General features: G+C 43.5%; 2 protein-coding genes and 1 pseudogene across 2 annotated transcripts; all 3 read left to right on the top strand.

Moving 5' to 3' along the window:
* Positions 1 to 2835: 2835 nt before the first annotated feature.
* LOC136504420 (membrane magnesium transporter-like) lies at positions 2836 to 7285 on the top strand. The gene is made up of 4 exons (XM_066499337.1): positions 2836 to 3139; positions 3563 to 3615; positions 4034 to 4134; positions 6927 to 7285. The coding sequence occupies exons 1-4, from the start codon at positions 3067 to 3069 to the stop codon at positions 7018 to 7020; spliced, it is 321 nt and encodes a 106-aa protein (XP_066355434.1). The 5' UTR covers positions 2836 to 3066; the 3' UTR covers positions 7021 to 7285.
* Positions 7286 to 7819: 534 nt separating this feature from the next.
* On the top strand, positions 7820 to 8424 carry LOC136503550 (putative glutamine amidotransferase GAT1_2.1). Its single transcript, XM_066498591.1, has 2 exons — positions 7820 to 8108; positions 8213 to 8424. Exons 1-2 carry the CDS (start codon positions 7820 to 7822, stop codon positions 8422 to 8424), a joined length of 501 nt encoding a protein of 166 aa, XP_066354688.1.
* A 1152-nt stretch (positions 8425 to 9576) lies between these two features.
* On the top strand, positions 9577 to 17916 carry LOC136505802 (uncharacterized; annotated as a pseudogene).
* The last annotated feature ends 6766 nt before the right edge of the window (positions 17917 to 24682 follow it).

Below are 24682 nucleotides of genomic sequence, written 5' to 3' on the forward strand. Positions count from 1 at the left end.
TGGGACTTGATGCAGCAGGCGCGTCTGGTTATCTCAAGGAGAGGAGAAGCCGCTCGGTGGCACAATCGGACGTAGGCACGTTGTGGCGATCGATCGCAGGCTCTGAGTTAGGTGCGTGTTGACGTATCGTGACGTCAGCCTTGGGCGAGCACGCGCATGAGCGGTGCACTGACCGGACGCATGGGCACGTCAAGTCACCTATGACCTGACGTGTCTGGTCAATAGAAAACAGCTCTAGAACCTCCCTAGATTCGACCTGACGATGAGTACTCTAGAGTCCAGTCGTTCCTTCTGTGAGTCTAGTCATGACTTAACCCTAGGGCGCCTGTCCACTTGACCGTTATAGATCGACGTATGAGATTTGAATAAGGGACGCATGGTAGCCATCTAGTGACTGGACTCAGGCGACCTGACGTGGAGTAGCGTCCGGTCAGGTGCGTCCGATCGGCTCACGGCTGGCCAACAACTCTATTTCGAGGGGCGCCTATAAATATGTTTTGGCCGGGCCTAGGCTCACTTTCTTGGCACTTTGACAGAGTCTAAGCAAACACCTCCTACTCATCTCCATCATTAATTCATCATCATAGTGAGACTGTGAGTGATTCTAAGTGTATTTGCTTGAGTGATTGTATTTAGTGGCACTTGGGGATCGTTGTGGCTGTGGTTTTCTTGTTTCTCTTGATGGTTGCCGCCACCTAGACGGCTTGGAGCAGCGAAGGAGCTTCGGCATGAGCTAGTGATTGTTCGTGGCCGGCTCCGGTGATTGTGAGGGGTGTTGCACCTTCCCCGATAGAGAGCCACAAGGTAGCTCTAGTAAATTGCTCGTGTTATTGAGTTACCTCACTTAAGGGTAGATTCTTGCGGTATCCAAGTGTGTGGACGAGATTCGTACAACACCTTTTAGTCGTTGAACCACCAAGTGTTGGTCGACACAATGGGGACTAGTGTGCTAGCAAGCACGTGAACCTCGAGAGAAAAATTGGTTGTCTCTTGCCCTTTGGTATTCTCTCGATGATTGAATTGGTATTCATCTTGTGATTGGTTTACTTCTCTATGTGACGGTATAATCACCCTACTCATTTGTTTATATTTCTGCAAACTAGTTGTAGCAAGTTTTTTAGTGTAGCTAGAATTGAGAGCTTGCTTTGTAGCTTAAGATCATCTAGTAGAGCTCTTTAATGTAGCAAGTGTGAGAGCTCTTAGTGAGTAGTGACTTAGCCATTTATGTGCCTAGTGATTATAGTAACTAGAATTGTTGGATAGGTGGCTTGCAACCCTTGTTGAGCTAGAGCAAATTTACATTTTACTATTTATCATACTAATCAAATTGCTCTAGTGATCTTATAGTTTTTTAAATAGGCTATTCACCCCCTTCTAGCCATATTAGGAGCTCTCAGTCGTCGGCCGGAGAACGGAGGGGTACTAGTGGATCTCACCTGAGAGGACCTAGGGTGGCCGCCCAAGCTCGCCCTATAGGTCGGTCCGCCTTTGAGTGAGGGAATCTAATGGCTGGGCGGATGATGTACACGTGATCTGACGGACATGGAAAATGAGCGATGTGGCTTCGCAAGTGTGCAGTTTTGGTATACAGGAATAAAGGTAATGGTAGATTAGAATTTAGAAGGTAAGAAAAAACTATATTACTTATATTATACTATTTCTATGTTGCTAAATGCTACCGACCGGCGATAAACCTACTCTAAATAAGATGGTACAAGCGCTCCAGATCTCTCATAATCTAATGGTAGTTATAGAAGAGAATCAAGTTGGAGAACAAATCAGGTCGAGGAGATGAGATAGTTAATTTTTTAAGCGAACATTGAGATGCTAGTTTTAAAATGATTCCTATAATTCTATCGTATAGAGAAAAATTTTTATGTTTTGGGTTATTTTGCTCACATGGCACGCCATATCATAGATCTGGATTTTAGATTGACAGGGGTTTGAGAAACAAAAATGCTATACAACACACATGTGTTTTAGCACAAAAAAAAACACATGGATTTTTTTGTCCGTCTCTCCCTCCCTCTTTTCAACTATCTTCTTGGCCTTGTGCTCATCGCGAAATAGCATTCCAAGGAGCGGGTCGTCGACGTGACAGAGGCCACGCCGCTCACACGTTCAGGTCCGACGGATAATGCTCCTCCCTGGTGCTTGCAGTTACCTCTGCTGCTGATTGGGAACCTTTTTTTGTCCTTGTATAGAAAAAAAATATTTCTTGTAATTTGTAGATCTGTGATCTTGTGATCTGTGATTGTCTGAAGGTAGAAGAAGGCTGGAGGTAGAAGGAGGCTGGAGGCTGTTGGATCTTAATTCTATGATGCAAAAAAATTCATGTGTTGAAACTGCATAAAACACATGCAGCCTGTTCATTTCGGCTGAATTAGCTTATAAGCCATGACCAAAAGTACTGCTGGCTAGTTTGGTGTGAGAGAAAAATACTATTGTTCAAGTCGCGAATTATAAGTCAGGGCCCTGTTTAGTTCCACCAAATTCTTAAATTTGGCACTATGCAAAAAGAAGATTCCCCGTCACATCAAACTTGCGGTACATGCATGGAGTACTAAATGTTGACGAAATCAAAAACTAATTGTACAGTTTGGTTGTACTTTACGAGACGAACGTTTTGAGTCTAATTAGTCAATGTTTAGACAATTAATACCAAATAAAAACGAAAATCTACTGTAACTACAGTAGAGCCCCAAATCGGGCGGCGCCGAATCTGGGACCCAACTAAACGAGGGCCAGATAAGAGCTAATAAGCCGAAACTAACGGCTGATGGTCGTTGGGTAGACAACTCTTGAGAAAAGTCTTTTCTATCCCTTGCCTTATTAGCCAATGAACTTGGGTCCATCTTCCTCGCACTTCCTCTCGCGTCCACCGCCTGCCGCCCCGCGCCCCGCCCTCCCCGCGTGCCTCTCGCCCCCGGCGCCCTCGGCCGTGCGTGCGTGCCTGACGCGCCCGCCGCCGGTCCGCGCTCTCGCCCGCTCGCAGCGTCAGGAGTTCAGGCGCGGCGAGCAGGGGGGAAGAAGCAGCCAGCCTCACAAGCCCAGTCGGCAGTCGCCATGGGCATCGGCTACGTAGTGGGCTTCCTCGGCGGCGCCATCCTCGCCCACGCCGCCTACGCCACCATCCAGTGTACGCTCCATCCTTCTTCCATCCCCATCCTTCTCCCATCGCCTCGCCGCGCTCCCATCAAATTTTGTCGTGGATCTCCGTTCCCCGAAGGCGCCTTTGATTTTCCGTCTGATTCTGGGTTGCTGTTCCGTGGTGGGTTCTCGGTTCTTCGGGACCCGCCGCGCTCTCGGATCGAGCCCGCCGTTGAGCCTTTAGTGAATTGGGACGGGGTTTAGATCTGGTTCCCGAGCTTCTGTGACCCTGGTGCTCTCTTCACCGGCCGGGTGTGAGGGCTGCGTGATTGGCTCACGAGGCAGCAGTGCGCCAGTAGAATTGATCCGCGTTTCAGTGCCGGCGAGATTCCTGGACAATTCGCTCGAACTAGATGCTGTTGGTGGCTGGCTAGCTTTGATGGATTGATATTTTGTGTGTTTCTTATTACAGACCGCGCGGTGCTCAAGATCACGGAGGAGGAATTCTCGCGGCCGCCCATGGATGTACGTACTCTCAACACCGGGGATTTTTTATTTATCTAAATCTAGTTTCCCTATTTGCGATATACTGGAATCGTTGTGTGTATAGACTTGTCTATCTCTAGCTACCTAGGCAGCTCGGACTGGTAATTTTGCAGAGTGTTGGCTTTTGGTACTGTAGTGTAAGTGTGAACTATGAATTATGCAGTGATGTGATTTGAGAAGTTTGTCATTAGCTACAGTATGTCCAAAGATTTAGGCGTGCAACTAAAACAGAACATGTGGTATTCTGATACGTATGAGGTTATGAGGTGTATATGTATATGCGCATATCCTTCTGTACTGTCTTTTGTGCCAACCATTTTGTTTTAGTTTGCTGTTTTGTTTTATCAACCAAATAAGGAGTGTGTGCTTCCCTTATGGTTTACTTCTAATCGTGCAGGTGGTGATGGAGTTGCTCCTAGGGTTGGCCTTGTGCATGTGGGCGGGTCTTGCTGTTCCAGCAAAATTTCTCTCTGTGCTCCCACATTCTGAGGAGAATAGGTGAGCCTATCTTGTCCTCCGTATATATTTTGTAATTTCTCTCGGTGCTCCCACATTCTGAGGAGAATAGGTGAGCCTATCTTGTCCTCTGTATATATTTTGTAAGCTTGTTACGTGGTAATGTAGCTGATAGTCAGAAGGCCAGGAAGTGAGCCAAGCTCAACTGGTTGGGTGGGAGGTTTGGTCATGCACCCAACCACCCAGGAATTTGGGTGCTTATTTCTCTTCTTAATGAAAATCCGCCTAGTTCCTTCTAGGTTGGATCTCGTTTTTTTTTTCAATCTAAAAAAGTTGAAACTAGTTTCCTTCCTAAGTTGGAATTGCTAAATCCTGGAACAGGAACTAGGAAACCAAATTACAGAAAGTGGGACTCTGTACAGAAATACACTTGTCTAGCTGTGCATGCATCATTAACATGAGTTTATTGCACAGGCATACAATATATTACAGTATCATGCGTGACCTAAAGTACAGAAATACACAACCGTTTGCAGTTCTTTATCCTTCGTTGGTGCTTCTATCGATAGAAAATAATAAAAAAATGCTGAATTCTGCAACATATTCGAAACTTGTAAGTCATAATAAGTTCATTCAAATTGAATATAGTCATTTAGAGTTGGGTTCATTTCATCATAACATTTATGACTGCATAAGAACTTAACGTTATCTAGCCTAGCGATAGCACTTGCAAGTTGTTAGATTGGAAGCGGGAAATTCACTTTTTGTATATATGTGAGACTATAGCATAACATCAAGATTTTTTCTCGAACACGCAGGAGAGTTGCGTATCATTATATTAAGGAGAATAAAAAGGGGAAAAGAACCCCAAACAATAACACACACCACACACTCACACCTTGGAAACTAGGAAAAAACTAAATTGCCATTATGTCAATTTAATACTGTACTAGCATGCGACAAACTGAGAATTGGGTATGCATAATTGTTTTCTAAGCTTGTCCTGTCTTGCTATGTGAGTTTGCATACAGTAAATTACAATGTCATGAGCCACTCGACCTAAAATACAAGAATACACAAATGTTCACTAGTCTTATAATCCGTACTTTTCAGCTTGTTTTTTCAGCCAGAACAGTGTTTTTCTCTCACAACAAATCAGCCGGAACAGTGTTTCGGTTCAGCGAAGCGAACGGGGCCTAATTAGCGCAACATATTTGAAACAAGTAAATTCATTCAAACATCAATTATGGCCATTCAGAATTTGGTTTATTTCATCATACCATATATTGACTGTATAATCACTTAATTTTGTTCAGTGTTGGCAGCCGCCAGTTTGTATATTGGAAGAAGAAAATCTCAATTTTTGTATATGTGGCTATAACATAGCATCAAGATTAAATTGTGTTGCATATTTTGTTGATTTTGTCATTTTATCAATTTGGTACTGTAATAATATATGCCAAATTGAGAATTGAGTATTAGATGTGTCACTATTTTTGAAATCTCTATTTATTTGGAGTACTGCTACGCTTACAACCATTTGCTAGAACTCAGGATCAAATGGTTGAAATACCTATATGGAAAACTCATTGGCACAACCTGTGTGCAAAGTGGTTGTATGTGGAGCATTTCCCATTTATTTCTTAAATTCTTTTCACTCTCGCTATGCGAACCTTTTGACTTTGACTGATTTCAAATATTGTGGTGGACTGGTGGAGGTGTTATTTTGCCATGTCAACTAGTAACTAGTAACTGTCTCAAAAAAAAAAGTAACTATTAACAAATATAAACCCCCACCCCTAGTTTAATCTGGCACTTACTCTCTTTTTTTCATTTCCGGGATATGGCTATGATAGTTTAATCTGAAATTTTACCATAGTACTAACCTGAAAGTGACCCAAATGATTCTGAACTCTGGTATGTGCATTGGTCAACAAAATTCTACCATCCTTGCTTTTTCTGAATAAGATTTTACTCTACAATGTGTACTCGAAGTCAAGCATCACTGTTTTACTTGTACCATTACATATAGTTGAACCTACACTAATATGATGAACACTGGCTGTGTACGGGGTCTCCCCTTACGTTAAGGAGTTATGATACACTCATACACAACTTAGTTTTGGATCCTTAGAAAATAATAAAAGAAGGCTAAATAGTGCAACTTGTGAAACTGAGTAAATTCATTGAAATGTTGGTTATAGTTCAAGCAGAGGGTTCATATCATCATAAAATGTCTTGACTGCATGAGTACTTAATTTTATTCAGCGATGGCAGTGTGGCACCTGGCAGTTTGTACATCGGAAGAGGGGGATCTCATATTATGTGTATGTGGGACTATAGCATGACATCAAGATTAGATCCATGTTGCAACATTTTTTATTGTCTTTATATTCAAATGATATTAGTGATATGCTGTACACATAACTATTTTCTAAACCCATATTTGTTAACTGTCATCCTATGTGAATCTATATTGGCATGCACTAATTCCAAATATCTGGAATATCTGTTTATTTGGCCATGGCTACGAAATATCTGGAATATCTGTTTATTTGGCCATGGCTACTAGTAGCAGTTGAACGACCGGAGTCTTTCTTATTTTTGGTCTACTTTTCTTTGTGGACATTGTGAAATAAGAATACATATCATTCAGAGTTTAGATTTTGTTCTCCAATGCTTACTCAAGGATCGTTGTTTTACTTGTATTGCGTCATCTATCACAAAGAGTTGAACCTACACCAAGCTTTTTAATGGGTATTTCGGTAGGTGTCTACCCTTACATTGAGAAGTTCTGTTATGGTTCTCTAATCCATTTGTCACTATGCCTGCAGGATCGTCTTGCTCCCAGCTAACCTGGATTTCATGATCTTCAACCACCGCGGAAGAGCACTGCCGTCAGACTCAGACCTGAAGCTCAAGACATAGACATGTCGTTCCAGAATCCAGATCTTGTTCTTTACTTGTAACCTGGAGGAGGTTCCAGTTTTGTGCTCGTTTGTTTAGGGGGAAAAGAACTTTTCCTGAATTCAGACCACAAGTAGCTTATCTACCCTGTAACAGAATTTGTGGCACCTTAATTTCTACAATCTGTATGGAGGTGATTCGAGCTTCTGTTGTAGTCTGAGCAGATCAATCCTGTGACTAATCGTTATAAAAAATAATCCTGTGACTAATCAGTAGCTTTGTTACCCTTGCTGATATTCCAATTAACGAAAACTAAATGCCAGTGCGCCAGTGGAGAAAATAATCCTATTTGCCCGCTATACATTGCTACCATCAGCAAATAGAATGATCTGCTAAAGTCATGATCACTGTTTACCTAAACGGTTGTTTACCCCGTTTAAACACCGTGTAAACGCTACACGGTGGTGTACCGTTTTTGTTTAATCACCTGTTTACCTATTTTAGTATTTCTAGACACAAGATCTTGAAAAATCAAAATTCTTATAAAGTCCATCTGTTCCCATTCTCCAATGAAAATAAAAAAACATCTACCAATTTATTAGAATCCTTCTAAGAGCACCTCTAAAAGCATTTCCAAGAGTTCCCTATTTACCTTCCTAATACTTGGGTTTTAGAAAAATAAGAAAAAATCTCTCTCCAACAGTTCCTAATCCATCATCCTAATATTTTGGCACTTAGAAAATTTGAGCCACTTCCGCGTAACTTTACGAGGGTATTGAGTCGTGCGGATCCTTCTCCCGCGCGGTTCCACCCGGAGCGCATGCGCAAGCCCGGTGGCTCCGGCGACGAGTTCGACTACCCCGGTTGCGCCAGGGCGTACCAGCAGTTCGTCCGCGCCGTGGTCGCGTGCCAGGAGAAGACGGCGGCGGGTCCGCACTTGCCCCGTGGCGCCCACGTCCCCGCGCCGCCGAAGCTGATTAAGGAGATGGAGAGGCGGCGCAAGGTCATCTCCCGCAGCTTCTCGCTCGCCAAGGACATGTACCTCTCCGCGCGGCCGCACCAACCCGGCGGAGCAGCGCGACCTCGAAGCCGGCGCCGAGTTCCTCGAGGTAATATCACTCAAATTCGCTTGCGCTCGCACTAGGCAAAGCCAAGTCCGAACCGTACGCGTTGCTAACACTGCTGACACCTGTGTGGACGTTCGTGCGTGCAGTCGAACACGGGGTGCGGAACGCGTTGGGGTACCTCAACAGCCTCAAGGTGAGTGGCGTGCGCGAGGCGGCGGCGCGGGCGCTCATGGCGGAGATGACCGTCAACCAGCTCTCCGACCTCGCCGCCTTCTACGGGACCATGGGCAAGATTTGCTCCGAGGTGCTCGACACCAAGCTGCAGGCTTTGCATGTCAACGTGAATCTGCACGAATGAAGACTCAGCTCCTGCACGATTGCAGGCAGTGTATCCACCCATGTCGGTGTCTCAACTCCTGCTTGCCAGTAGCAGCATTCTGAATTCTTGTGGCTGTGGCCATCCATGGCTCGCTGTGCCCTGCCAGGCTGGTTGTGGTCGGCTACTGATGATGTGCTTGTCCATCAGAATCAGATGATGGTACAAACCGGCAACATAATTCATGTGGGTCTTAAATTTGATTTTTTAGATGCCATTTATTAGAAACTTTTGAAGATGACTTTCTTTTTTCCTCCCTAAATCTTTTTAGGAGTTGCCAAACTATAAGTTTTTAGGAGAAAAAAAGTAGAGAACTCTTGGAGATGCTCTAAGAGATTTTTTTTATCTAACTTCCTAATTTATAGGAATAGATAGTTTTTTTTTAAAAAAAACCCCTCCAACAATCTCTTTAATTGGATTTCTAAATATAAACATTCTCTATTCTAGATTTTCGCTAGCAAGATAGAGAGTGAGAATGACTCGAATACAAACAAGATATAAAAAATTATTAGAGGATACAAAGTTATACAAAGCGATTTTTTTAAATAACTCTGCAAACGATAATGTAGAGCGTAAATCTAAGAAAGACCCGAGAGATAATTTATCAAATTTATTTTCTCTATGATGTGTTAAAAAGAAAATTGTTAGCGCGTGTTGCGAGTTTGCTAGGAGCAACAAACATCTTATCGGTCACATCACATCCCCGACATCACATCCCGCTAATCCGTTGTCGGAGCAGCCGTGTGGGAGTCGGATCACGGATCGGCTGCTTCTTCAGATGATCAGATCTGAAGAGCAGAAGAGGAGAGAATATTCCAGCTGGACTGTTCATGCTGTCTGCCCCGGAAATCCGACGGCTCCGCAGAATCTGCCGCGGCCCCAGACAAAACGTGGGAATTGGAATCCCTCTCGCGCTCCCCTTTCACCAATGTCACCACACGGGGCCACGGCGCACGCCGTCCTCTCTCCTTACTCGCGGGCCCCACCGGTCAGGCTCTCGGCGCCCACCCCCAAAAAAAATCGGCCCGGACCCCGTCACCCCGAGCCCGAGCTGGCTGCTTTCCTCCCTTGCCTTCCCCCCCTTTCCGTTCTCGGAGGACGAGCCCGCGACGGCACGCGAAAGCGACGCGGCCGCCTCGCCCAAAACCCTCGCCTCGCCTCGCTTCCTCCCTCCCTCCCTCCCATGACGGGCCCGAAACCCGCGCCCGCCGCGTGGCAGAACCCTAGCGCGGCCCCGCCTCCTCCTCCGCCGCCGCCGCCTGTGGCGGCGGTTGCGAGGGCGCGCGAGGAAGGCGAGCTCTCCTCCGGCGCCGACGACGACGAGGTGAGCTCTCGCGCCTTCTCGACCCGCGCGCGCGCGCTCGCTCGATCGCTCGTCCCGGATCTAGCTGCTTCCACTCCCGCGCGGCCGCGCTGCAGTTGCTTGCCGTTGACGCTTTGACTCGTCCCGCGGCTAGGGTACCGAGCTTGGATCGGCGGGGGCTGGGTGCTTGCTTAGGTGTTCTGATGAAGCGTGCTTGATTGGCAGGCTTGGCTAATTGTTGGGGGATGGGCAGGTTGGCTAATTGTTGGGGGATGGACGCGCTGTTGTGGGAGTGCCTCTAGTATGGGAATGGGACTTGACGTTGATGCATGCTTAGAAGCTCATTGTTTGGTGTTTAGGAGTTAGGACTACGATCCCACATATAGGGTTTAAATGTGATCTGATTCTGCGGTTACGGTTGAGCTGCCTTAAGTTGTAGTGCGGCATAATAATTGAATGAAGGTGTAAGAGCAAATAGCTTGCTGATGTGTGCTTTCTGCTAGTTGCCAAGTCGGTGTTGTAGGTTACAGTGTACATGGATGGCGCTTTAAGTGCTGTGAGATTCTGATTGGTGTACCTATGCACTGCATTTATCAACGTATCATATTTAGCACATACACGATTGCATATTTATCACCCCTTTTGTATGATGTATGCTATGAACATAATAACGATGCATTTATTGCCTGATTCATGTGCTTAGTTTTGCAACGTTTGTCGCTTATCTTGCTCATTAAATTGCTCCGACCAGACTCTGCAAACTCGGGTAGGTGCTACATCCATTCTTGGGAAGTTTGTGGAGGCTGGATCTCAAGTGCCATCAGCAACTCTCCTTGGTAAAGGTACGTTCTGACTTCCGATTAGCGATCCTGCGTTTCATGTTTTATGCCAGTTTCCTTCCCATGGAAAGATAGCCTGCCTCTTTTACTGATCCTGCTGCGTTACCTCTTATCCTCTGACTTACCAGGCAGTAACACCTTGATTGTCTCGAATGCTCTGAATCATAAATCGTCTGCTCCAAGTTACAAGAAGATCATGAGGGTGAATCAGGGGCAATTCAAGCCTGGCAGTAATCGGAATCTTTCATGGAAGAAGCCTGTGTCAAGTGATAACCTTGTGATAACTTTCTCAGATGATGATGGCGAGACAGACTCTGGAATGACAAGGCAAGGTAAAGTTAGGAAGGCCAGCTCTCAAGGTACACAGAGAACAGGGAACAGTATGCAAACTAGGATCATGAGAGAGGAAGTATCTCAGCAGAAAACCCTTGGTAGCAAAGGCAGGTCCTGCACACTTGCCCTACTTTTCCATTCACACACAGAAATGTAGGGGCTGGCAGGGGATCAGGTAATACCTTTGTCAGGAACGAGCCACCTGTCCGCCAAGTTAATCCTCTGAAGTCTAAACAGAAAATTCAAAATGGGGTAGGAGTACATTCTGAAGATCATAGGTTAGAAATCTTGCGCCATAAAATAGCTGCTAGAGAAAATGAACTAAAAGGTCAAAAAAGACCTTTGTCCGCCATTGCTACGAAGAATGCAGATTTTTCTTCCAATCAGCCAAGGCTGCCATCGGAAAAGATAGGGCTTGAAGCTTCCAACAGTGGTGAATATTCACGCTTTAATAATCTGTCTGAACTTAATGCAGGACCAAATAAAAGGTTGAAGCTCAATCATCAGCATTCGTACAGCCAATTTCGCAGGTGACCTTGGTAACATTGGCACCTAATAGGTTCTACATCAGGAAAAAACAATGTGCAATCTTCAGAAGTGACAAATCAGTTTGAAAATGGAATTACTATGAACCTTAATGTCAATGAAACAGATACAACAGTCACAACAGAACTTGCAAATCAGATACAACAAGGTGGGGCAAGTAAGAGCCTTCGTCACCACAAAGATATAGGAGGTGCTGGTAACCATGCTATGCTTGAGTCGCACAATGAGGCTTGCAGCACGACCACCATTTACTGACACACAAACTATACCAGAAGATACTAGTGCTTTGGCGCCTGTCACGTCTGCCCAAGCTAGGCAACAGGTACTGCCTGTTGGTACTTCCACCTGTGTTAGACTGGAACGCCACAATTGCAAGCCTGGAAAGGAGGTTAGTTCTGCAGCTCTTGTGTTGCTCTACTTATTTTTCTTGTTTAGTAATACATCTAATTAGTTGATGCTCAGTTAATGCTTCTGCTGTGTTGCTAACCTGCTAGAATGCCCCCTTGAATGAACTATTGAGCTTGAATGCAATTGAGACGCATATAGTAGCAATTTGGAGCCACTAGAAATTTTGTACTGATTATACCTGACACTAAACTGAGAGGGGTTCCTTCTGGAAGCATCTATTTCAGCACGTCCATGTTTTGATTTGATTGTTGAACTCATTTTAGTTTCTTTTTCTGGAATTATGTTTTACAGTGTCAAATTTCACAGTGTTAGTCACATTAAATTTTTATTACAGCACAGATAATCTGAATCATGATGCGAATCAGTGTGTAAGGTAAGGTCAATTTCCATTTTCTATTTTTTGCAGAATGCCGGATGTTTGAACTGCAGTGGCCAGATAGGCGTAGACACACGGAACACAACTATTGTTCTCTCTACTTGAGATGGAAGAATTACAAGACAAGGTATTGGAGGAAGCCCAGGAGCATAGACAAAAATGTGAAGCTGAAGAAAGAGAAGCTCTTAGAGCTTATCGCGAAGCACAAAGAGCTTTACTCGAGGCAAATGAAAGATGTGCAATTCTTCGTAGAAAAAGAGAGATTTGCTCTTCACAAGTCCATGGTTTAATTGCAGAGAATTCTTCTTTGGTGCAGTCTTTGAGTATTTGGAATCCTGAAGATGGCCTTGCAATGCCATCACTGCTCAATTCTCAGATTCATGCAGATAGTCAGATGCCTGAAAATCAGGGTGGTAGACACAGGCTACATCCTGAAGAACCTTCTCAGCAGCCAGTTGATAAGCATGAGGCACAGGCCACACTATCATGATAAGCTTGCTGCCAGCACAGCTGATCCCAGCTCTGTGACTGCTGTCAATGCTGATAGCGTCCTTTCAGATTACATGGAGGATGATCTTCTGTTCCCCACTAGACAGGCAAGATCAGAATGCGCTTTGGATCTGGAGAATCAAATGGAAGAAACTATACATGCATATGCAGAGGAAAACAGACAAGTTTCTGGTGACAGTGCTCAGGATTATGAACTTTTAGAAGCTTCTTTGAGGTCTAGATTGGTTGAAAGATTTGGGAAGAAATCATGCTTGAATGGCACCATTGATGAAGGCACTGAAGAACTTGCTGTTGGAAAAGTAGCTGCAGAACATGGCAAGCAGTCTACATATGTTGGACATCAGTTACAGGAAGCAGAGCAGAATATTATGACAACTCCTACTCCTGAAGGTTATATCACTTGGGTTTCTATTAATACTTCTAATTCTATACTTATGATCTGTATATGTGTTGAGGCGTCACAGTGTATACTGATTTACCCTGCAAGCATCCATCCATTTGATAAGCTATATCTTCCATCTTTGTGATGAATATGTTTAGGCTCTTTAAATATATACTACACAATATGAATCATCTTTACTAAATATTGCTGATAGTGAGTTTTATTACTGTAATGCTATCATCTTTTCATCCTTGTGTTAACTTGCATGGAAATATATTAAAATTTGATTCCTATAGGATGAAGTCATTACTATTTAGAGGCGTCGATTCTTTTTTTATGTTGATGGATAACAATGACCTAAAACTATGTCTATGCAGACAATTGGGCATACTCTTGAATATCCTAGTGTGGCTAGAAGTTATGTTTCTCAGTTTGCTCCTTTCCTTTTAGGAAATGGACTCTACACCGGCGCATGTGAACTTCTGTGTAACAATACTTTATTTTGTTGTGCAGGTACAATGGAGCTGGAAAATGATGGTGCTGAAAAAACTGGCGGCCTCTCTAATTCTAGTAGTGGTCCTTCAATGAGCAACTGTGATCCTGAGGACAACATTTCTTCTCTCAAAGAGTTATGCATTCCATTGGCTACGGACACTCTCATTTTTCCTTCTTCAGCTCCACTAAATGCTGCTAGACAAATCAAGTGGGCATTACCTGGGATTTGCAAGGAGCCTTCAGATTACAAAAATGACTATCTGACCAGTGATGCAGCGTCTGAAGTTACAGAAAGTGTACAAGATATGATACATGACCTTGTTGGAGAAAATATGAAGATTCTCCCAACTACCCAAAAGGATAATAATATGGTACACAGTGTGATCGATCCCTTCTGGCCCTTCTGCATGTTTGAGCTTCGAGGAAAATGCAATGACGAAGAGTGCCAGTGGCAACATGTTGAGCATCATGCTTGGAGAAAGCCAAAGCTTACAAAACGTTCTATGACCTCTGTTTCAGGTTTGCTATATTTACAATTGCTCTCTTATTGTGTTGATTACTTGAATGTATAATTCCATAATCCATACACATTATGCATTATGAATGTTCGACATTTAATTTATTGTAACGGATGATTTTATGCAGGCCAGATTCCTTATGGTTTGTCTCAGCATATTCTTCCTGTGCCAGTGTATCGTGTCGGTTCAAATCTTATTAAAGCTGATCTGAACTTGACACAGTCAGTTTTGGCTAGCAGTTTATGGCAATATTGGCAAAGGGGGTTTTGTGCTTCCTTTCCTTTACCTTTATCTGTTCAAAGAGTTCTTCCATCAGATGCACCATTCTTACAGGCTGGTGATGGTCGGATTGCTGATTTTGATAGGAACAGACAACTATTAAAATTTCGAATGCTGGATAGCAGGAAGGTGGGTAGAGCGCACTGTATTGCAGTTATCATCACATCGCGGAAGTGGCATACATATTGGAGTCTGGTTCTCCACACTAAACTTATTCTTGAAGTTTCCTGCTCTTTCTATTCTCGTGATATTGCATAATGGCATATCAAATATTTTGATTAGGTTATATTAGTACTTGTTAACACTGCACTCTTTTCTTGTGGTTCCAATGCAAAAATGCTCTGAATTTGACAATTGCTTCTGTACTGGACCAAGTATTCACCACTTATGGGGTTTAAACTTTATTAGCATACATTTCATAGTAGTTGTAACATGATGAATTGATATTTTTGGTTTGAATGAATATATTTACTTCATTGATATCTGATCTGCTTGTATTTTGATTATTGCTGTGTAACTTTTTATTCTGTAGAATAAGATTGTACAGGGTCCTGTTGATATTGAGTTATTCTTGGAGGCAGCTCTTGATTTATATTGTGGAAAAGGAAACAAGCCTGAAAGGATCAAGGTGACTTCTGTATTGGATATTGTACCCTTCAGATTAGAACATGTTTTAGCTGCTTCAACACAGTTGAGTTCAGGTTGGATATTGTTGGCCATTAGCTTATCTCTAAATAATGTGTGTTTTGCAGGCTCTTTCATTTCTGGCGCGGTCCATTGAGGCTGATCCAAGTACAGTTATCCTGTGGGTGTTTTATCTCCATATTTACTATCAAAAGGATGAAGGACTTGGAAAAGATGACATGTTTTCTGATGCGGTAAACTATTTACTGGTTGCTCTCTTGCCATTTAGTTTAAGCCTAAAATTTTATGTTGGAATGCATGAGCTACAGATGCTTTTTCCTTTTTTTTTCCTTTTTATTACCCTGCTTGTTCTAATGTATCAATTGCTGATCTTATTCATACAAAAGCTAAATTTTGTTCATTTGGTATGGTTTGCTTGATTATGATTGCATCCCTCTAATGCTAGATTGTGCTTCAATCCTAGTGTGGTCCATCTTGTTTTTTACTTTTGTTTTTAGGACATGAAAAAACTTTAGATGAGATTGAGGGCATTTCATATTTGTGATTTGCATCCAATTGATGCATGGTTGCTTTATCATTTGTAGATGCTATTGTATGATTATCAACAAACCTTATACTTTGTTTTCTTTCTAGGTGCAACACAATTTTTGTTCCTATGAATTATGGCTTATGTATATAAATAGTAGGTTACGTGTTGATGATCGATTGGATGCTTATAACGATGCTTTGAGCATGCTCTGCCAAATGACAGCTGACAATGACAAGGATCTACAAGAAGAAGTGCTTTCATACTAGACATCTTCTTACAGATGATTTACTTCCTGTGCATGTCTGGAAATGTAGAGAAGGCAATTTCTAGGATTATTGGAATTCTTCCAACTGCAATGCCTGATAATTCTGGTGACAAGTTGCTTGCTGATGTCATTTCTTGCTTGACCATGTCCGACAGATGCATATTTTGGATTTCGTGCCTATATATCTCAATTTACAGGAACCTTCCAGAGGAAATTATTGATCAGCTAGAGTTCCAGAAAACTTTGCCTCGTGCCTTAATATGGCCTTCTATTGATCCCAGTGTAGATAACAGAGATAAGATTATAGAACTTTTAAATTATGCTGCTTATAAGATGGCTGAAGATATTAGTGAGTGTGTTAAAAACGGGGATCCATCTTACCTGATGTTATCACAATTCCTCGCTGTTAACCACATTAGATGTCTAGCGGCTGTTGAAGGCTTCAAATCTTCTACTGATATGCTGGTGAAGTACATGAAGGAGTACCCAATGTGTCCTCAGATTCTGCTTATCTCAGCTCGGTTAGACAGAAAGCATGGTACATGTCCTGGTCTGAAAAGCTTTGATGAGTTGATCTTGAATTGGCCTAAAGAGGCACAGGGAATTCAATATATGTGGAATCAATATGTTGAGCATGTTCTGGCCACTGATACTGAGTTAGCTGAGAAGGTACTGACTTGCTGGTTTGAAGAACACGGAAAAGATTGTGATATCCAAACCAATTCTGCTATTTGTATAGAACTGAGCAATGAAGAGCCTGGAACATCATCACTTGTATCACCCCAGGAAGTTGGTTCTGGTCCATCTATATCAGAAGATCTCGTCTTTCGGTTATTAAACCTCTCATTGTACAAGATACTGGAGAACAACCTACAGGAAGCACAAATTGCTGTGGATAAAGCATTGAAATTGGCTCATGGGGAGTGGTATGAGCACTGTATAAGAGAACATGCTGCAATTCATGCACTGGAGCTGGAGAAATCATCGTCTTCGACAGATGCTCAAACTCGGGCTACATTCAGTTTAATCATTGGTTACCTTGCAGATCATCGCAACTTGCCCACTAGGGAGCTGCTGTCACGAAGGTTTTGCCAGAATGTTAAGAAGCATAGGCTTAGGCAGCTTATAGATGACACTATTGGTTCTGTTCCTGCAGATTCTTCTCTGATAAACTCTGTCCTTGAAGTGTGCTTTGGTCCGTCTCTCCTTCCAAAAAGAATTGGCGATGTGAAGTACCTGGTAGATTTTGTTGAAACGGTCATGGAGGCTCTTCCTGCAAACTATCGCCTAGGCTTAGCAGTTGGTGGATTTGTAGCTAAGCACTTCACAGGTTCTGACGCAACCTCCACTGGGACCAGGTTCTGGGCAAGCTCTGTTCTGATCAACGCCATCTTCCGAGCTGTACCTGTCGCACCAGAATCAGTATGGCTAGAAGGTGCAGATCTCCTGCAGAAATTGCATGTCACAGAGATTGTGAAGAGGTTCTACCAGCAGGCAGCATCGGTCTACCCCTTCTCCTTCAAGCTGTGGCACGCGCATCTGAATTACTGCAAAGCCAGTGGGAGCAACACTGAGACAATCGTGGAGAATGCGAGGCAGCGCGGCATCGAGCTGAATCTGACACCAACATAGTGTTTGTCCCTTTGATCCAAAAGCTGCCTGGTGTTTTGCCAGGTGGAGATGTAGGTAGTGTTGTGTTAACTGGTGATGGCGTAGATATATCGGGTGATCATGCTGGTGGTGAGATCATTTTGTTGTTTAGGTGCAGGTTTAGTGGGACATAGGACATAGTCGTCGATAGCTTACAGCATGTGTTTCTGATGGAGTGATGTGGTAAGTAGCAAGTAGTGGTGAAGGATACAGGCATATGGGGGGCATATATACCATACTTTTTGGGCTAGACGGGCTAGAGATGTTTTTTGAGTCCGTTATGTTTACGTTTTCCGTTCTCGTGGTTTTCTCTGTCGTCGATGTATTAGATGCATAACTTGCTACTTATAAACATGATGATCAATGGAGAAATGGAATGAGGATTTTTTGGGTTCACTCTTGCAGTTTCCCAGTGGTGTAGTAGTAGTATTACACCGTATGTTATAATTCAGTGCTTTGTCTTGGTTGAATCTGATTTGGTCGGATGGGTCCCAAAGCTGGTCAGAGGTTGGGGATCAGTACCACCGTTTTCTGGTTAGATTACTGCGCGTGATCGTGGTGTGACAGGCCACAACTACTGGGCTACTGGCACATTCTTCATTCCGTTGTCTCCCAAAATAACTGGCACATTCTCTGTTCCGTTTCAGCTGGCTCAGCTCTCGCCCTCCTTCCTTTCATTTTAGGCTTTGTTTGGATGTCCATGTATTCATCTCAATCCACATATGTTTAAATGGACTGGAGTGGAATTAAACTAAATTGTATTCATTCCACTCCAACACATATGAATTAAAGTGGATACACATGCATCCAAACAAAGCCTCAGCTGGCTTTGCTCTCGCCCTCCCTCCGGCTTCTCGCCTGCCCCGTTGCTTTGCTTCTCGATTGCCTCGGTGGGGGTGGTTTCTAGCGTGGTCAGGAGGTGTGTAGGAGCAAATTAGGGATAAAAAATTAACTAGTTTCTCACCTCAATCCACTCAATTCATGTGGAATGAGGTGGATACGAGTAGCAACCGAATAAGTTCTAAGAACACCCACAATGTGCATGAAAAGAACATTTTAAACAATAAATGCAAGGCATGGCCACTACCATTTTGCTAACACCAACATCAACATAGCCTTTCAGTGCCTAAGCAAGTTGGGGTAGGCTAGAGTTGAAACCCACCAAGAGCCCCAAGTCACGGTTCAGACACTTCAATAGCTGCTTTCTAAGCACTTCTATTCAAACATAGATCTCTAGGTATATCACAAGCTTTCAAATATCTTTTTATTGCCTCCCCCATGTCAATTTTGGATCTTCCTCTATCTCTCCTCATATTATTAGCTTGTCTTAGGACTCCACAATGCACTGGTGCCTCTGGAGGTCTCCTTTGGACATGGCCAAACCACCTCAACCGATGTTGGACAAGCATTTCTTTAATTGGTGCTACCCCAAGGCGATCACGTATATCATCGTTGTGAACTCGGTCCATTCTTGTGTGACCACAAATCCATCGCAACATACGCATTTCTGCAAGCACTCAGTTGTTGAACATATCGGATCTTTGTAGGCCAACATTCTGCTCCATACAACATAGCCGGTCTAATCAGCCGTTCTATAAAACTTGTCCTTTTAACTTTTGTGGTACCCTCTTGTCACAGAGAATATCAGATGCTTATCGCCACTTGATCCACTCTGCTTTGATTCTATGGCTAACGTCCGCATCAATATCTCCATCACTCTGTAGCATCGATCCCATATACCGAAAGGTATCCTTCTTAGGCACTACTTGACCTTCCAAACTCACATCTTCCTCCTCCTGTGCAGCTTCGCCAAAGTCACATATCATGTATTCGGTTTTAGTTCTACTCAATCTAAAACCTTTAGACTCAAGGGTCTGCCGCCATAACTCTAGTTCCCTATTTACTCCCGCCTGGCTTTCGTCCACTAACACTACATCATCAGCGAACAACATATACCAAGGGATATCCCCTTGTATATTCCTGGTAACCTCATCCATTACCACGGCAAAGAGATACGGGCTTAAGGCTGATCCTTGATGAAGTCCAATTTTAATCGGAAAATAATATGTGTTGCCAGTCGTTTGTTCGAACACTAGTCACAACATTGTTGTACATGTCCTTGATGAGGGTCACGTACTTTGATGGGACTTTATGTTTGTCCAAAGCCCACCACATAACATTTTTTGGTATCTTGTTGTAAGCCTTCTCCAAGTCAATGAAAACCATGTGGAGGTCCTTCTTCTGCTCTCTAAACCGCTCCATAACTTGTCTTATTAAGAAGATTGCTTTTATGGTTGACCTTCCAGGCATGAAACCTAAATTGGTTTGTTGATATCTGCGTCGTTCCTCAGCAGGCGCTGCTCGATGACTCTCTTGCATAACTTCATAGTGTGGCTCATCAACTTAATTCCCCAATAATTAGTACAACTTTGGATATCTCCCTTGTTCTTGTAGATTGATATCAATATGCTTCTTCTCCACACCTCAGGCATTTTGTTTGATCGAAAGATATTGTTAAACATCTTGGTTAGCCATACTATAGCTATATCCCCTAGACATCTCCTACATCTTGATTGGGATACCATCAGGGCCCATTGCTTTGCCCCCCTTTCATCCTTTTCAAGGCTTCTCTGACCTCCGATTCTTGAATTCTCCGCACAAAGCGCCTGGTAGTGTCATCAAACGAGTCGTCCAGCTGAACGGTGGTGTTCTCGTTCTCACTATTGAACCATTTATCAAAATACTCTTGCCATCTATGTCTGATCTCATCCTCCTTCACCAAGAGCTGCTCCCTCTCATCCTTTATGTACTTGACTTGGTTGAAGTCCCTTATCTTCCTATCGCGAGCCCTAGTCATCCTATAAATAGTCATTCTTTCCTTCCTTCGTACTCAAACGTTGGTAAAGGTCCTCATAGGCCCTGTCCCCTTTGCCTCACTCACCGCTCGTTTTGCAATCTTCTTTGCCACTTTGTACTTCTCTATGTTGTCTGCACACCTGTCATGATACAGGCGCTTATAGCACTCCTTCTTTCCTTAATAGCCTTTTGCACATCTTTATTTCCACCACCAAATGTCTTTAGAGTCGCATCCTGCTCCCTTTGGTCACTCTCCCTTAAGAAAAAAAACGTTAGAGTGCATTGTAGCTTAAGGTGCGGCAACAAGAAATAAAACACACTTTTCCTGCCTTCTCGTTGTCAGACACATCGCATGCTGCATAAGCAGAACAGAGCTGAGGAGAGAGAACTAGTATATAGACATGAGGATGAAGGAAGGCAAGAATTTCTTTAATCTCGCATGGGTTCCTTCTTCTAAGGTTTACCATTGTGCGGCTAGCTACAACTACTGTCAACTATTGGTGGGTCCGCTCTTATAATGTCATAGTACACTGTAACCATTGTGCATGCCCTAAGTGTTTATTTTGTGTGTTTCATTCTGTCCATTGTGATTGTGGCTCTTTTTCTTTGTAGTTAAGAAAGTTCACACAAATAAGAAATATTAAATGGATGGTAGTGCCATTTAGGAAAGGAAATTTCAACTTGACGTCAGATGAGAAAGTTTAATTTTCTAGTGTCAAATACGAAAGACTAATTTGTTTAAGTGCCAAATATATAATTCTCTCTAGAAACAAATGCTTGTTTCCTTATGCTTAATGAGTTAGCACTTCTTTTCATATGTTTTAGATGTGAACTGAGTTAGCATCATATTGTGACGCCGTACTCCATTCAAAATAGATATTTGTTTAATATGTTTCATGAGCTCTTCTATTGTTTTTACATTTTATACATGAATTCAGCCAAGTTAACGTGAAAGTGTGGTGCTATTAAAGCTCCTAAGGCCTTCCGCAGCGTGGTTGTGATGCCACAAAAAAAATGGGCCCCACGTACAGGACCGAGCACCGACACCCATCGAGCTGTAGGGTGAAAAATGTTTGGCACCAATGCCATCTGATATCGTCGAGACCCACGTCGAATAAAAGATCTCTCACTGCCCTTCTCCGTCCGATTCATTCGTGCGAGGAAAAATCCCTCTTCCTCCTTCGGTCCTCCCTGCTCTAGCAAATACTTCCATGGATCTCTCTCGTCCAACTCTGCTCTTCTAGATCCTACTTCTCCTGTCGATCTCAGTGCATTTACCTTGCGGTTCTCTTGTTCATCGCCTCTTTGGTTGGTCCTTCACTGCTTTCCACCAATACTCTAGTGCAAAAGGCCTCTTTTACTTGGCGGCTCCTTTGTACTCAGCACGAGCTCTTTCCATGACTTGATCATCGGATGCTCTCTTTTTGCCTTTTCATAGCATGCATTGAACTTGGTAATTAAAGGTATAGTCTTGCTCCAATGGTTTTTCAATTGAGTAGTTGTTCTTCTTCGATCTTTGGGCATGTTCAAGTTGTACTCTGCTGCAACATCCTTCCAGTACCTATCTTCTCTTCTATCAACTCCAACAATTGGATCAGTGGAATTTTTCAGCCACTAACCGAAGATTTTCCTGCTCAGTCCAAAATATTCGACCTTCTTTCTTTTCACTTTCTTCTGGGCTGCTGTCATTGTCACTCCAAACCGGTGTGTTTACAGGATCCACACCAATCTGTTGTTGCTCTTGGGAGACGAAGAAGCTGAACCAATAGGGCTGCTCTCATCAACTCGCGAATCAGTCCCTCGGCTACCTTGGAAGAAACCCAAGGATCCAACTGGTGACGCATCACCAACTCCTTGTGGGTATGTCAGAAGTACCTTGATAGCTTCCTTGTGATGAGAATGGGAATTGTGGGTAGTTTGATTGAGATCCAAAGGGATTGAACATGTGTTAATATTGGGGGTGGAAATTGGCAGGAAATTGTGGTGGATAGTTCATGGGGTATTAGGGTGAAGAGAAATGATGTCTTGCCTAACTGGATTTTGTGGCTCACCACTTGTCATTGCAGAGTTCATCATATTTGTGAAAGATGAAGATGTGTTCTCCATGGCTACGGAGGGAGAGAAATAGAGAGTGTGAAGATGAAGATGGTTCTCATGCTACGGGGAGAGAATAGAGAGAGATTTGTGTGTTCATGTAAAGATGGTCACTTGTATATAGGGCATGTTGGTTCGGTGGCCAACTCCCAACCAGGCTCCAGAAAGCCACCTGCCCACCTTGGGCTTGTTTGGTTACCTGTTTTGGCCTATTAGCCAGGCCCCAATAGGCCACCGACCACCCTTTAGCCTGGCTACCTGAGAACTCGGTGGGAGTCCGTTTCCAGGGAGCCAGGCTTGGCCAGTGCTCGATGCCGATTCGCTTCACCTCCTGGTGTTGTACTACTGTGTGTGCTCTCCGGTTCCTGTCAGCCACTGCTCCGCCGAAGATCCCACCCGTGCTATCGTGGCCACTGTTCCGCCGAAGCCCCGTCCGTGCTCTCACGGTCACTGCTCTACAGAGGCCCCGCCCTTGCTCTCGCGGCCACTGCTCCTACCGAAGCGGATCTCCAGTGACCATACTCCACGGATCTCCAGTTCCCACTGGCGACATGAGCTCTGACGAGCTCGAGGTTCTCGGGCACCTCCACGGAGAAGCCTTGCGTCGTTGTCGTGCGGGACACGAGCACGACGCGCCACACGCGGACGCGGCGCGGCGGCGGATGTGCTGTCTAGGCCTCGATGCCTTGCGTGTTTAGCCTCTGCCCGTTCCCTGCTCGCTGACACATCTCATGGGCGAAGAGGGCCACCTTCTCTTCTACTAGTCCTGGGAGGATAGCGGAGAGGCGCTGATGTTGGCTGAGCCATTGTTGGTATTTATTAACTTGTCACTTGTTTTAGTAGCCACCTAATATACGCCTACATCTCTTAACATTACTTTACCAGGTTGTCATCCCTAGTGACGATGCCGGAGATGCTTGTTGGTACTACTTAGCATTATTACTAGAATAATACTAAGTAGTTCTTTATTATTTTATGTGACAAGGAAGAATATATATGTATATGAATGAAAGGGATCTGCAAGCACACATATAATATACCATTGTAGCACTTCACCCGAGAGTATTCCAGGTATCATTATTTATATTTTTACCACAGGGAAGGTCTGGCAAGGACATGTATTGATAACTTATGCTATTGATGGAGAAATAAACCATAACTAATATTCTACTCACAACAGGGGTAAAGTCAAGAGGTAAATGTATATATAAATGGTACATAATAACTAATCATTGATCACTCAGAGCACTCATTTCTATGACATTAGCATGTTAAGTAGAGTATTAGAGGAATAATTCCTAAGTTATTCTTAATTACAAGTCAAAGCATACATAGATTAGTGCAATTATACTTATTAATCATGGCTAAGATCAACTTCATATCTACACATAAGGGATATTATTAAGGAAGATTAAGAATAGAGCTTGTCTTCCTTCGTAACTAGATTCCTACTTGTAGACCTATATTCGGGGAGTAGACTACATAGGACTTAACAGGACTGTCACATCCACGATCAACCACTATGGCCCGGAATATAAGGTGTATCCACGTAGACAAACAACATATAAGCACCACGCTTACACAATGTCGACCACTCACCCCGTGTACTTTAGAGCGAGCTCTATACGAACTTATGCTTGAACATGACGATAATCTAGCTATGCTAAGTACATAATCAAAGTAGACGATGAACATGATAACTAGGAACATAAACGATATGAATAATAATGTCATAACAATTGTAGCAAACATATAAAAGTAATGAGAGATACAAAAGAGAGGGGGTACACAGATTATACCAAACCACGCTCTTGACATGATCAGGAATCCGAGCGAAACCTGTTTGCCTCCCTCTAGACCTAGCTTAACTAGCTATGCCCTAGAATATGATGGAGCTCTGAGGATGATTAGGGTTTCTGTCTTCTCAAATGACTTATTGCCTTAGGGGGGTGGTAGGGACTAGTATATATAGGCCGTAGCGTCAATTCTGAGCCCTTGGATCAAACCGATTTGAATAAACGGCGTAGATGCAATCCTTAAGGCGGTGGAGAACTAACGTAGGGAGCCAGAGTTTGATAGGTGGGGTCCTAGACCGGTCGGCCCCACCTGACAGCCTCTCGCCTTCCGCTTCGATATGGTGTCCTCTGGAACCTTCTAGAGTTGTTTATCCTATGGATAATCATGATTAAGTCTGACATCTAGGTCCACCTTG

Source organism: Miscanthus floridulus, chromosome 14 (genome assembly GCF_019320115.1).
Source record: "Miscanthus floridulus cultivar M001 chromosome 14, ASM1932011v1, whole genome shotgun sequence".
Classification (NCBI taxonomy): Eukaryota; Viridiplantae; Streptophyta; class Magnoliopsida; order Poales; family Poaceae; genus Miscanthus; species Miscanthus floridulus.